A 15,626-nucleotide genomic window follows, 5' to 3' on the forward strand; every position below is an offset into this window, starting at 1 on the left:
TATTTCGCAGCATAGGTGGGGAATCAGGGTACACTACATACACTATTGTAACGCACAGCGCAGGCCCTATTTAACAGTATTTTTATCTCAATCTGAAAAAACGGGGTGACAGGTTCCCTTTAAGGTTTGCTGCCAATCAAGCACAGTGATACTGTTGTTTGGGTATTGGTACTTCTGGCAGTGTGGAAAGGTGCCAAGTCCTGCTGGAGAATTCAATTTCCATCTCCAAAAAGCTTGTCGGCAGAGGGAAGCATGAAGTGCTCTAAAATTCCTTTGGCAGATGGCTGCGCTGACTTTGGTCTTGATAAAACACAGTGGACCTACACCAGCAGATGACATGGCTCCCCAAACCATCACTGATTGTGGAAACTTCACACTACACCTAAAGCAGCTTGGATTGTGGCCTCTCCACTCTTCTTCCAGACTCTGTGACCTCGATTTACAAGGTCTGGTGTGAAATATCCACAATCAATGATGGTTTCGGGAGACATGTCATCCCCTGGTGTAGGTACACTGTGTATTATCAAGACAAAGTCAGCGCAGCCGTCTACCAGGAAATTTTAGAGCACTTCATTCTTGCACAATGCTGGGAAGGGCTACAGGACTATAGGCAAGCACTATGGTGAGAAGGAAACAACTGATGGCGCAATTATTAGAAAATGGAAGAAAGACAAGGTCTGGGGCTCCATGCAAGATCTTGCCTCATGGGTTAAGGATGATTCTAACAAAGGTCTGGAATCAACCCAGAACTACACTGTAGGACCTGGTCAATGACCTGAAGAGAGGTGGGACCACAGTCTCAAACATTACTCATAGTAACACTGTGTGCCATCATGGAATAAAATCCTGCAAGGCACAAAATCTCTCCCTGTTCACGCTAGCACATGTCCAGGTCTATTTGAAGTTCTCCAATGACCATCTGGATGATCCAGAGCAGACATGGTAGAAGGTCATGTGGTCAGATGAGACCAAAATAGAACTTTTTGGTATCAACTTCATTCGCCGTGTTTGGAGGAAGAAGGATGCGTACAATCCTAAGAACACTGTCCCAACCATGAACCATGAAGCATGGTGGGGGAAACATCATACTTTTGGGGTGATTTTTTTGCAAAGGACGACTACACTGTATTGAAGAGAGAATGGATGGGGTCATGCATCGCAAGATTTTTGCCAACAACCTCCTTCCCTCATTAAGAACACTGAAGATGGGTAATGGTTGGGTCTTCCAGCATGACAATGACTCAAAACACACAGCCAAGACAACTAAGGAGTGGCATTGTAAGAAACAATTTAAGGTCCTTGAGTGGCCTAGTCAGTCTCCAGACCTGAACACAATAGAAATCTTTGGAGGGAACTGAAACTCAATGTTGCCCAGCGACAACCCCGAAACCTGAAAGATCTGGAAAAGATCTGTATGGAGGAGTGGGCCAAAATCGCTGCTGCAAACATGGTCAGGAACTACAGAAAACATTTGTAATTGCGAACAAAGGTTTCTGTACCAAATATTAAGCTCTGTTTTTCTATTGTATTAAATACTTATTTCATGCAATAAAATGCAAATTAATTAATTGTGTAAAAATCATACAATGTGATTTTCAGATTTTTTTATTTTTAGATTCTGTCTCTCACAGTTGAAGTGTACCTACAATAAAAATTACAGACCTCTCCATTCTTTGTAGGCAGGAAAACTTGCAAAATCGGCAGTGTATCAAACACTTATTTTCCCCACTGTATCTATCTATCTATCTATCTATCTACCTCTCTATTTGCTAGTAAATTCCCTGCAGTATTGTGATTGACTACAACTGAGAAGTCTTAGATCTGCATGTATGGTAAAACTCAACGGGTTTTTGGTTGCTAAAGCCGAGTTGCAGCATTGCAACATGTATGACTAATAATAAATATAGCCATTTAGTATGCAACTTGTCTATTCAGAGAAGAAGAGACAACTTGTGTATTTACTATCCCAGCAGAGCACTGCAAGGCCTATAAGTCTCCTCACTCTGTCATGTCAGGCATGTCACTCCCTATAAGAAGAAATCTTAACACTTTAGAGACCCCAGTCTCAGCCTCTCACACAGCCAACTCAGATCTCATGCTTTGCACTGAGAAAGAGCAGCACCCAGAAATACCATGCCTGCAAAATTAAGATTCTGGTTTGAATTGTATCCAAAGTAATGAGGGAAGCCTCGTTAAAGAGTCAATATAGACTTTTAGGATTGCTATTTCCAATAGTTGGCACTAGAGTTCACGGCCTCTTCCTCTCGGAAGAGGCTATTTGCATATTTGATTTACCAGATGAGCATTGCATGGCCTATAAGCCTCCTTACCCTGGCATGTCAGGCATGTCACTCTCCACAAGGAGAAACATTACCCCTTAGATAACCAGTTAGTACACGTGGCATACATTTTCTGAGGTCTCAATAGTTACAATTTAATAAACTATATTTTGTTTATGAACATTTCCCCAATGAGATGAGAAGACCAAAAAATAAATGAAGTTACAGACCCCATATATGTGCATGCACCGGGCGGGTATACTTACTCTGGAAATGCCAACGATTTGTTCGTCTGGAAGGAGACTAATGTGAACAAAGCAGGACTCAAAATTTCCATCTTCCTTTTTCTCCAGCAGATCTTTTCCTTGTATTAAGGAGACATGCAATGTATTGGAATTGACATCATAGTCCATAGTGACTTCAATCTGTCCCACAGTAAAGTCCGAGCCAAAGTTATTTCCAATGGAAGAGATGGAGCTGAGGGAATCGGTTGAGACAGATTTCCTTAACATCCCATAGGGAGTCATTTCCATGTCCCTGTTGATCAATTCCATTGGACCAAATTCATTAATACTTTCATAGGTATCATTGAGATTTGCCACCATTGCGTTTCCCTGGACGGCTCTCTAGAGAAGAAAAGAAACATCATAAAGTTTAAGAGAAGAATTTAACTGGAACTTTGTGATCCAGACTGAAATATATAAAATGTAATACTGCCAAACACCAAATTTCTCTCTTTCTTGAGAGCATCATTTCCCCTGAAGGGGCAGAATCAGAACGGGAAGGGGGAGCTAGTCTTAGCTGGCAGGTATCTGCTGAGATGATACTGTGGGGTAGATATGCTATCATAGTTTTGAAAGAATTTTGGCACAAGTTTAGACAAATTTATTAACTGAATATGACACAATTTGCAAATTTTAAAGATGTTCACCATTTTTCAGGGCAAACAGTGGCCCAAAATTTAACACTCAAGAGGTGGTCTAAAAAAGGAAATCTAAGTCAACACGTGCCAAATCTACCAAATAGTATATTATAGGTCTATCAAACAGCATGTGCACCACTAAGATGGATTTGGAAGATTTTTTGACTTTCTTACATCTATTCTGCAAGAAGGCAATAGTTAATTTGTAAAATGTGTTTTGCCCACACAATTGCTCCAAGTCTAGGACAGAACCGGCTGTGGCCAAGGCATTGGGAGTCATCTCCGTGATAAATGGTGTGAAATATGTTTTGAGGTGTTGAATAATAGACACAGAGACTTGGTTTGCATAGGTCATTAAAGGGAACCTGTCAGATGAGTCATGCTACCCAAACCAAGTGCAACATGAATCAGAGACTGGCTGCATGATTGCAAACAGGTATACTTTTCTATGAACAAAAAAAGAGCACTCTATAGTGCTATAGCATACAAACATGAAATATATGAAATATGAATTGCATTACTGCTCTAGAAAATTGTAAAGATTGAGAAAACATAGCGCATAAATTGGCCACTTCATGTGTACCTAGCAGTCACAATAAGGCAGTTCTTGTTGCTGGGAACCTGGCTAATGAGATAGGTTTCCAGCAACGAGTTAGGTAGGTTCCCAGCAACAAGAATTGCCTTATTGTGGCTGCTGGGTACACATGAATTGGCAAATTTATGCATTACGTTTTCTCAATTTTTACAATTTTCTAGAGTAATGCAATTGAAATTTCATATATTTTATGTTTGCATGCTACACAGTGCTACAGAGTGCTACTTAATTTACTGGTAATGTGGAGATGGCTACTCTTAGTAAGCACCTGTACACACCTGCATTCTGTTAGGAAATGACGGTATGTCTTTTGATACTTGTATACTTTTCTATGAAATGTTCAAGATTTTCAGAGAAACTATGGTTTGAAGTTCCGACTAAAGTTTGAGGCATCTCCTCATCCTGACTCAGGTGACTGATAGGTCTCTGTCATGTGTGTACATAGGGCTGGGAATAGTCGGCCAGGGGCGGTGCTGGACTAGTCTCATCCCCAGTTGGAGTGATTCAGAGAAAAATATACCTAGCTGCAAACGTGCAGTCAAGCTGTGATCCATGCCGCCCGTAGTTTGGGCAGGATGGATAAACTGGTTCCCTTTAAGATGCATAATAAGTAGCGAGATGGCCCAGGATTTATTTATGCATTGAAACATACTGCTTTGCTGTGCATAGATGGAAGTCTTTTTGTCCATGTACAGAATGCAATGCAGCCATGTATATTGGAGGCTTCCGGCTTCCACTAATAGAACATCATGCATACTTTATTGGGTCATTACAGTAATTCCATGTCTGGGCTGCCAGTCAATATTTGTGTCTTCATTTTGACAGCAGAAGACTCCTTATTCTGGTGTGCGGCACTAGACATATTGCTTTCCAGTCTCTAACATCATCTCGGAGTGCTTCCTTTTATAAGACAGTATTGGATTTATCTCTACACATCACTAATGTATGCTATAATTTTACAGATAACCAGGACTAGATCATTTACTTAGGAAGAAATAGCTGCGTTATTTTCCGTACAGTTCATTTTATTTTTCATTATCGGAAACGTCACGGCTATGTTTGATTTATCTAACAATATGTCTTGGTATAAAAACAGATCTTATTTCATTCTTTATAGCCCTTACTACTGTAGTTATAACTCTGCACTAAATAAAAAATAAAAAAAAATTGGTGGCTTATTTTTTTAAATATCCAAAAAAAGGAAAAATGGTCTCCAGCATTCCAAGATTTAGTTTGAAAGGGGTTTCCACTATAGGGTTATTAATGATCGATTCTTATGACAGGTAAGCAATATCTGTTTGGTGGAGGTCTGACACCCAGAATCAATCAGGTCTGAGAGCGGCAGAATGAAGACAATGTAGCTGATCTCCACCACCGGCAGCAGCCACTAAGCAGCGTGATGGAGCTGTGGTGTTCCGCTCTGTATGCGGCTTACAACTGGCCGGCTGACGAAGCTGGTAACAACTGATTGGTGGGGATGTCAGTTGTCAGGCCCGATTACATCAGATATTGATCACCTAGCCTAAAAGATAGGTCATAGTAACTCAATATTTGGAAATTCCTTTAATACAGAGTCTTATTGATACCCATGACACCACCTTTTTTATGTGGCGTCATTTCTTATGGGTGCCTATAAAATGCTACATTGAACTTGATAGGGTCAATTGTTTTCCCTTTAAAGAATGTCTGATAGAGGACTGGACTGCTTGGCTGCCACATCAGTTAATTGTCTCTTTTTGCCTCTGACATTCACTTTAACTTCTTCTACCTTTTTTAAGGGATATTCCACCAATATGCAGCTGGTGAGGGTCTGACAACTGAATACTACACTTAAGATGGAAGAGTATTAAACAGACAGTGCCATTTTGTCTCCTGTTGGCCCATAACACAAGGACATACCATCACGGTCCAACAGGCAGGGTCTGACTGCTGAATGTCCTATTAACTGCCGAAACAAATCGGAGTTGGCGCTAAGTTCCTGTTGGCTCTGCTTGGCTTCTTCTTGATGATTACCTAGAAAGAACCAAGTAACGTTCTGGCAGTCAATAGGGGTAGAAAAGTCAGACCCTGCTGTCAAAGCTTGATAGATTATTCTACCAATATGTGTTGACATGAAGGCAAAGGGTCACTACAGTTTTCTAGCTGCTTCATCATTGCAGCCAGCAAGGGTCCCAGTGGTTGGAAAACCACTTGATTGGACTTTGGAGGATGATCCTACAAATATTGTCTATGACATTTAACCACCAGAACAACTGTGTTTAGCTCTGGACAAGTCCAGCGATGAGCTTACCTTCTTAACCTCTGTGTATGATGTCCCATATTTTTGCTTGAGATATCGGTAGTCATAGTTGGGGAATGGAGAAGGAGACGGGTAGTTGCCCGATGTGTACAGCTTCCATAAATAGAGACCCACTACTCCTAGCAAAGTCAACGCGCCAGCAATGTATATTCCTATCTCCCATCCGGGAGGGCTTGTGATGACTGCAAAACAAGTCCATAAAATACCCATGAAGAGTTTTATGTGGAAGCATAAAGGACCAATAAAATTCAGATGGCAGCAATCAATGTGCACAGCTCTCTGAATGGGATCTAAAGCTGCGCTCAGCATGTAGATTTTTCAATATTCTACATTACATTTAATGTTTTTACGGACTTCAGATTCGGACATATTTCTATCAGCTTCAATCCCAAGACAAGTTTCTATCTTATGGGTGTAGCATTTAGCAAACCAAGTATAAAACTCTGTTCAATACCCGAAAATTGGACAGTTCTGAATTGAAGCCTGGTGTTAATATATGTTTTGCATCTACAGAAACGAACTATTAAGTGAATTTTAGTCAATGCATTATACAACTACTAAAATGCACCAATACTGCACCAGCGATCACTTCCAGTAGCAATTCCTCCTCTTCCGCTTTGGTTTTATGAGTTCAGTCTATTATATCACATAGTATACAAGCTTTTTTTTACTTTTTAGCATCATAGTATCATAATATTTCCTTGCTTAATATTAAAATTGCAACATCAAAAAGTTAAAGTTGTGGAATTCACAGGATGGATAGACATGTTAATCATATGCAAATGATGAAAAATGGAAACAAATTTGTCAAAACATAATTCGCATAAAGTATAAACATTGTGTAAAGAAATTCCCGCACTTACAGCCTTGGCTGCTATCAATTAAGTTATTAATGGTTTTCTGAGGACTGTTCTGACACACTGGGATACAGAAACCATCAAGATCTGCTGCTGGCAGCTTCCTTTTTAACTGCTGACCATTGATGTTCCTCGAGATGTCCAGAAACTCTGCAAGCCATGGAAGCATGTTTTTGTCCGCAGAGGCTCCTCATGGTAGCGTGTGCAGCATGCGGCCTGGTGTTGTTGGGTTGAAAACGGCTCTTGGGATACTTTCCTGGCATTGCCCGTGTTGTCTCCAGACTGATTTACAGCTATCATTGCATCCAGGACAAAAGCAAGACTCATTGCTGAAGAAGACAGACCTCCATTTCAGCCAGCTTTGCCCTACTCCGCACCGTGATAGCCTTTGAGATGGTTGGTATGAGGTTAATTTAACATCTGCAGATGGACATCTGGCTCGTAGCCCAGTGTCATGCAAATGTCTTCTTATGGTTTATGTTGACAATGTCTGTCACCTTGGGTTTGGTAAGTGACAGAGAGATCTTTACGTGAGAACATTTGACTGGTCCTCCTCACGGGATTATAGTGTGGATGGTGTGGGTTGGGGCATAATTTACACTAGCCAAACCCCTCTAGTCTTCATTCCAGCTACACTAACAGCTCGGTGTTACATTGGTTTGGCCCTGGATCCATTGGTACAGCTATTTTTCCAAAGGGTCTCAGGATCTATCTTTCAATTTGACAACACTAGGCCACATGTGGCACTTGCTACTGTGAGCAGCGTATGTGGCATAAATATGGTATCATGGTCTGCAGTGTCTCCGGGACTTGTCTCCCATCGAGCACATCTGGGACCATATTGGTCATCAATTGCAAAAAGAGCTGCCAGCAGCGGAGCTTGATAATTTGCCCAAGTGCTTTCTGAATGGCAAGACTCTCCTCAGACAACCGATAATAACCTCACCGATAGCAGCCAAGGTGTGCAGTAAGTGCATGTGTATCTCTGTGTGATGCTTTTACTCAAAACTGAGTAAACCAAGATGCTTTGAAAAAATGTTTTCCAACTCTTTAACATTTGCATATCATTAACGTCTCTATAGATCTGCAATTTCCATAATCCCACCACTTTTCGTTCTTGTTGTTGCAATTTCAATGTAGAGGAGTGTATAATATTATATAGTATTATAGCATTTATGGTCTTTATGTTCTCAAGTTAATTGCAATGGAAACCATGCCAAGTAGTTCAGACTTTTATGTTACAAATCCCCTATAAAAACATTAAATATTACTTACCACTAATGCGATAGTCAATCATTTTACTCTCCATCTTATTTATTTAGTTTCTACCTAAATGGAAGAGAGAAAAGATGTGTAACACATGTGGCTCCAGAAGGCAACCTAAGGGATTAGGTGAGGAATGGTCAGGGTTCAATAGGGGCGATCCTGTTTGCACGTGTCTGTGAGTGTGTGTCCATGTGTATTTCTCTGTGTGTCCATGTGTGTGTCCGTGTGTGTGTCCATGTGTCCATGTGTCTGTTCATATGTGGGTCCATGTGTGTCAGACTGTACTGTATGTCCATGTGTCCATATGTATGGCCATGTGTACTGTACATTCAAGTGTCCGTGTGTGTGTCCGTGTGTATGTCCATGTGTATGTCCATGTGTCCATGTGTGTCAGTCTGTACTGTATGTCCATGTGTCCATATGTATGTCCGTGTGTATTGTACATTCATGTGTCCGTGTGTGTGTCTGTGTGTGTGTCCGTGTGTATGTCCGTGTGTATGTCCATGTGTATGTCCATGTATGGGTCCATGTGTGTCAGTCTGTACTGTATGTCCATGTGTCCATATATATGTCCATGTGTATTGTACATTCATGTGTCCATGTGTGTGTCCGTGTGTATGTCCGTGTGTATGTCCATGTATGTATCTGTGTGTGACCATGTGAATATCTATGTGTCCATTTATGTGTCTGTGTATGTGTCCATGTCTGTACCCATGTGTATGTTCGTGTGTGTGTCCATGTGTGTCTGTCTCTACTGTATGTCTGTGTGTGTGTCCGTGAGTGTGTCCATGTGTGTCCGTCTGTACTGTATGTCCATGTGTATGTACATGTGTGTCCGTCTGTACTGTATGTCCATGTGTCTCAGTGTGTCCATGTGTGTGCCGTATGTGTCCATGTGTATTGTATGTCCATGTGTGTGCCCGTATGTGTGTTCATGTGTACTGCATGTCTGTGTGTGTCCATGTCTATGCCCGTGTGTATGTCTGTGCCCATGTGTGTCCCAGTGTATGTGTCCATGTGTCCACCTGTGTGTGCCCATGTGTGTGCTCATGTGTATGTCCATGTCTGTGCCCATGTGTGTGTCCATGTCTGTGCTCATGTGTATGTCCATGTCTGTGCTCATGTGTGTGTCCATGTCTGTTCCCATGTGTGTCCATGTCTGTTCTCATGTGTATGTCCATGTCTGTGCCCATGTGTGTGTCCATGTCTGTGCTCATGTGTATGTCCATGTCTGTGCTCATGTGTGTGTCCATGTCTGTTCCCATGTGTGTCCATGTCTGTTCTCATGTGTATGTCCATGTCTGTGCTCATGTGTGTGTCCATGTCTGTGCTCATGTGTGTGTCCGTGTCTGTGCTCATGTGTGTGTCCATGTCTGTTTCCATGTGTATGTCCATGTCTGTTCCCATGTGTGTGTCCATGTCTGTGCTCATGTGTGTGTCCATGTCTGTGCTCATGTGTGTGTCCGTGTCTGTGCTCATGTGTGTGTCCATGTCTGTTTCCATGTGTGTGTCCATGTCTGTGCTCATGTGTATGTCCATGTCTGTGCTCATGTGTGTGTCCATGTCTGTTCCCATGTGTGTGTTCATGTCTGTGCTCATGTGTGTGTCCATGTCTGTGCCCATGTGTGTGTCCATGTGTGTGTCCATGTGTTAGTCTGTGTGTGTCTGTGTGTGTCTTTATGTATGTCCATATCTGTGTCCGTGAGTGTGTCTGTGTCCCGTTCTTACATACTTTTAAATGTTTTTGTTACAACCTTCTATAGAGATCCTGGAATTACACGTCTATTAAATTCACAGCAGTAAAATTAATTGCTAATGAAATCAGTGACTGATATAACTTAGTAATTAAAAAGTCATCTTTAGAATCTGAACTTTGATACATTTTGTTAATTATTACCATCCATTTCCCTTTTTATATTCTCTCTGTGATTTTAATCGGCAACCTTAATAATTCGAGACCATTCCCCAACATGCAATATGACAAGACGGGTTGTTTCATTTACAGTTAGGGCCAGAAATATTTGGACAGTGACACAATTTTCGCGAGTTGGGCTCTGCATGCCACCACATTGGATTTGAAATGAAACCTCTACAACAGAATTCAAGTGCAGATTGTAACGTTTAATTTGAAGGGTTGAACAAAAATATCTGATAGAAAATGTAGGAATTGTACACATTTCTTTACAAACACTCCACATTTTAGGAGGTCAAAAGTAATTGGACAAATAAACATAACCCAAACAAAATATTTTTATTTTCAATATTTTGTTGCAAATCCTTTGGAGGCAATCACTGCCTTAAGTCTGGAACCCATGGACATCACCAAACGCTGGGTTTCCTCCTTCTTAATGCTTTGCCAGACCTTTACAGCCGCAGCCTTCAGGTCTTGCTTGTTTGTGGGTCTTTCCGTCTTAAGTCTGGATTTGAGCAAGTGAAATGCATGCTCAATTGGGTTTAGATCTGGAGATTGACTTGGCCATTGCAGAATGTTCCACTTTTTGGCACTCATGAACTCCTGGGTAGCTTTGGATGTATGCTTGGGGTCATTGTCCATCTGTACTATGAAGCGCCGTCCAATCAACTTTGCAGCATTTGGCTGAATCTGGGCTGAAAGTATATCCCGGTACACTTCAGAATTCATCCGGCTACTCTTGTCTGCTCTTATGTCATCAATAAACACAAGTGACCTAGTGCCATTGAAAGCCATGCATGCCCATGCCATCACGTTGCCTCCACCATGTTTTACAGAGGATGTGGTGTGCCTTGGATCATGTGCCGTTCCCTTTCTTCTCCAAACTTTTTTCTTCCCATCATTCTGGTACAGGTTGAACTTTGTCTCATCTGTCCATAGAATACTTTTCCAGAACTGAGCTGGCTTCTTGAGGTGTTTTTCTGCAAATTTAACTCTGGCCTGTCTATTTTTGGTATTGATGAATGGTTTGCATCTAGATGTGAACCCTTTGTATTTACTGTCATGGAGTCTTCTCTTTACTGTTGACTTAGAGACAGATACACCTACTTCACTGAGAGTGTTCTGGACTTCAGTTGATGTTGTGAACGGGTTCTTCTTCACCAAATTAAGTATGCGGCGATCATCCACCACTGTTGTCATCCGTGGACGCCCAGGCCTTTTTGAGTTCCCAAGCTCACCAGTCAATTCCTTTTTTCTCAGAATGTACCCAACTGTTGATTTTGCTACTCCAAGCATGTCTGCTATCTCTCTGATGGATTTTTTCTTTTTTTTCAGCCTCAGGATGTTCTGCTTCACCTCAATTGAGAGTTCCTTTGACCGCATGTTGTCTGCTCACAGCAACAGCTTCCAAATGCAAAACCACACACCTGGAATCCACCCCTGACCTTTTAACTACTTCATTGATTACAGGTTAACGAGGGAGACGCCTTCAGAGTTAATTGCAGCCCTTAGAGTCCATTGTCCAATTACTTTTGGTCCCTTGAAAAAGAGGACGCTATGCATTACAGAGCTATGATTCCTAAACCCTTTCTCCGATTTGGATGTGGAAACTATCATATTGCAGCTGGGAGTGTGCACTTTCAGCCCATATTACATATATAATTGTATTTCTGAACATGTTTTTGTAAACAGCTAAAATAACAAAACTTGTGTCACTGTCCAAATATTTCTGGCCCTAACTGTACATTCTCTTGTGTCCAGGAATATTATAACCAAAGCTAAAAGTGACTGACAACACAAACACTTTCCAATTTCCTGCAGAATCCAGAAGTTTATATTTTCCACACAGAAAAAAAAATCCAACAAGTTTTGGTTTTTTTTAAAAGTTGCACTCATTAAAAATGTTTTTTTGACTTATAGCCTGAGGTAAAAGAAGGAACGTTACCGGATAAGTCTCATTGATGTGTCTGCCCTATACATCTGCACAGGAAACATGGAGGCAATAGTATATCTGCTACTTTCCATATGAGAATGAGGATACACGTGTATAGCCCTCCCATGAATATTTTTTCATCAAATGTGTTTACGTGTGGCTAATATAAGTGTATTGATGGACTCACCTACCCTCGCTCTCTCCGGAGTCCAGTGCTGTTCTGCTTCTCTTCTCAGTGACATCACTGATCTGCAGACTCTGCGTGATCGGAAGTGACTTTTACAGTATAAACCTATGGAGTGCGAGAACAAGGCCCCGTAGACGTTCATTGTACAAGAAACTTCCGTCTCTCACATAGAGCATAGAGTAATCCGTACAGTCTGAAGTACAGTGATGTCACTGAGAAGAGGAGCAGAACAGTGCTGGACACCGGAGAGAGCAGTAATACACTCACACTACATTATATGCACATACACACATTTAATTAAAAAAATATTAATGGGAGGGCTTCTTCCCTTAATTCTAATGAGACTTTCCCACCTCTGGATCTCTCACCATTTGGGTTCTGTAACGTCTGTAACTTCTGTTTGCTGAATCCCATCCATCGCTGTCCCCACAGAATTGAATAAAGAAGAGCCACGCTTCCATGTGCATATGTCATAAAAGTGTAAGCTGGAAATATCTTATTAAAGGGAATCAGTCAATAGGTTTTTGCTAGCTCATTTGAGAACAGCATAATGAAGGTGAAAAGACCCTGATTTCAGAATTGTATCACTTAGTGGGCTACTTTCTGCAGTTTTGATAAAATCCCTGTTATCGCTGCATCAGATCTAGCAGTCCTCTGAATGCTGATCTCCGTATAATCCCGCCCACACCACTAATTGGCAGATTTCTTTGTATATTGTACATAGCCAGAAAACTGACAATCAGTGGTGGGGGCGGGGTTATACAGAGCTCATGAATATGGAGGACTACATGGCAGCAGGTTTACTAGTCCTCTAATGATAATCTCCTGCTGATAAAACTGTGATTTTATTAAAACTGAAGCAAGCAGCCCAGTAAGTGACACATCACTGGAATCAGCATCTTTGCCCCTACATTATGCTGCTCTCAGATTAGGTGTCAAAATCCTTGTGACAGATTTCCTTTAAAAAATGAAATAAACTCTATAAAAGCTGTAGCTCAGAAGATTTCAGGCCCCGTTACCATAAGCATAAATTGTGGTATAGTGTATGAATAGGGTTACCATCAGGCCGGAAAACAACAGCTCAGTTTGATTTAAGCCTGGAAAGCTGCGATGAACATGAACAGTGTTATGGAAAAGGTTAAATTATTCTTACAAGGGCTTGGATTGGTCCAAAGTAATAACAGTAATATTAATCCGATTGTCACTGCTGTAGGTCTTGGTTCTGTCCTCGACACGTTGAAAATGCACAGGAAAAGCCCAACCAGCCTATCAATGGCTAAGGCGAATCACTGACATTTCCTGTGTTTTGAGCACCGGGCCAGGAAGAAGAGACCAGCGCTTGCATGGGTTCTAGGGGCGATTGCTGATGGGGCATAGCTTTATTCCTTTTTATATCCGTGAGCTTCTTTAGGAAAAGTTTTCATTGTGTGGAACTGGCACCAGCCGAGCACAGCAGACAGTGACGACATGCGCACATTCAGGAGACACGTGCACACTCCCTGTGCAGGCAGCAGCAGAGAATGGGGGCACATGCGCTACGCTTACATTCGCCCACATTTAGGTATGTGGGGGATGGTCCTATGTTGGGAATCATGGATGGTTATGTTCTCGCTTCCATTCTTTCCTTACTGCCTTCTAGGAGCGGAATCGTTCACTGTGCGTGTTATCCAGGCAAACCTCAACTTCCCCTTCACACTCAGTAAAACGAATCGTTGTGACATTAACAGACTCTCACATTAAAACAGATAAAATATTGACATGACAGATTGCCCCTTGCTTCCTATAAAAAGGCAAAGAATATACAAGCTTTCCGCTTAGCCAAATCCTACTGCTGAATAGATGACTAAACACATTCTGTCACAAGTGAGAACATATTGGAAGGAGCGTCGCTCGATCCGGGCACAACATGAAGTATCCTCTATAGTTTTCTGTCATCAGGTCAGTTGTAATGTTTTAGTAACAGCTACATACAGCGGGCTTACACGGCGAGGCGGACCCTCTAAGTCCAAGGTCTGAGTGGGCACACGGGCCACCGGAATCGGTGCCGCAGCCAGATGGAGCATATGGAACAGGGACATGTAGAATGCAAACTAGAAGTTTAATAAAGTCCTGTTAATCACAGACAGATAGCAGAGGTACTGACCACCTCGAGCAGATAGCAGAGGTACTGAACACCTCGGGCAGATAGCAGAGGCACTGAACACCTCGGGCAGATAGCTGAGGTACTGACCACCTCGAGCAGATAGCAGAGGCACTGAACACCTAAGGCAGGTTGCAGAGGTACTGAAAACCTCAGGCAGATAGCTGAGGTACTGACCACCTCGGGCAGATAGCTGAGGTACTGACCACCTCGAGCAGATAGCAGAGGTACTGAACACCTCAGGCAGATAGCAGAGGTACTGACCACCTCGAGCAGATAGCAGAGGCACTGAACACCTAAGGCAGGTTGCAGAGGTACTGAAAACCTCAGGCAGATAGCTGAGGTACTGACCACCTCGGGCAGATAGCTGAGGTACTGACCACCTCGAGCAGATAGCAGAGGTACTGAACACCTCAGACAGATAGCAGAGGTACTGAACACCTCGGGCAGATAGCAGAGGCACTGAACACCTAAGGCAGGTTGCAGAGGTACTGAAAACCTCAGGCAGATAGCTGAGGTACTGACCACCTCGGGCAGATAGCTGAGGTACTGACCACCTCGAGCAGATAGCAGAGGTACTGAACACCTCAGGCAGATAGCAGAGGTACTGACCACCTCGAGCAGATAGCAGAGGTACTGACCACCTCGAGCAGATAGCAGAGGTACTGAATACCTCGGGCAGATAGCAGAGGTACTGAATACCTTGGGCAGATAGCAGAGGTACTGAACATATTGCGCAGATAGCAGAGTTGTTGAACACCTCGGGCAGGTTGCAGAGGTATTGAACACTTCAGGCAGATAGCAGAGGTACTGAACACTTCAGGCAGATAGCAGAGGTACTGAACACCTCTGGCAGGCTGCAGAGGTACTGAACACTTCAGGCAGATAGCAGAGGTACTGAACACCTTGGGCACATTGCAGAGTTGATCAGCAACTCAGGCAGATAACAGTGTTACTGAAAAACATAGGCAAACAGGAGGCATCATGGAGACGCAGACAAGTAGCAGACAAAACTACGGAATAAAAAGAAAGCGTAATAGCATGGAAGCCACACACAGCCAGGAAGACACCCTGAAAACTGCAGGCAGACCCATAGAAGAGGTCCCAGAAGATTGGGAACAGATAGGAAACAGATGTCCAGAGTGACAAGAAATTCTAATACCTTGGGAAAGCCAGGAAGACGTTCTAGAAACCACAGGCAGGTTGATACTGGAAACTGCATGCAAGTCAATAGCG

At 42.4% G+C, this 15,626-nt stretch overlaps 1 protein-coding gene across 1 annotated transcript in view; it reads right to left on the reverse strand.

Annotated features, from left to right (window-relative positions):
• Positions 1–15,626, reverse strand: part of SYT12 (synaptotagmin 12) — a 253,619-nt gene that overhangs the window by 146,978 nt on the left and 91,015 nt on the right. The window contains exons 2-4 of the mRNA XM_069740532.1: positions 8,228–8,281; positions 6,087–6,277; positions 2,546–2,905 (exon numbers count right to left, since the gene is read on the reverse strand). Of these exons, the coding sequence (XP_069596633.1) occupies positions 2,546–2,905; positions 6,087–6,277; positions 8,228–8,261 (585 nt within the window). The 5' untranslated portion in view covers positions 8,262–8,281. The remainder of the gene's footprint in view (positions 1–2,545; positions 2,906–6,086; positions 6,278–8,227; positions 8,282–15,626) is intronic.

Source organism: Ranitomeya imitator, chromosome 9 (genome assembly GCF_032444005.1).
Source record: "Ranitomeya imitator isolate aRanImi1 chromosome 9, aRanImi1.pri, whole genome shotgun sequence".
NCBI classification, from domain to species: domain Eukaryota; kingdom Metazoa; phylum Chordata; class Amphibia; order Anura; family Dendrobatidae; genus Ranitomeya; species Ranitomeya imitator.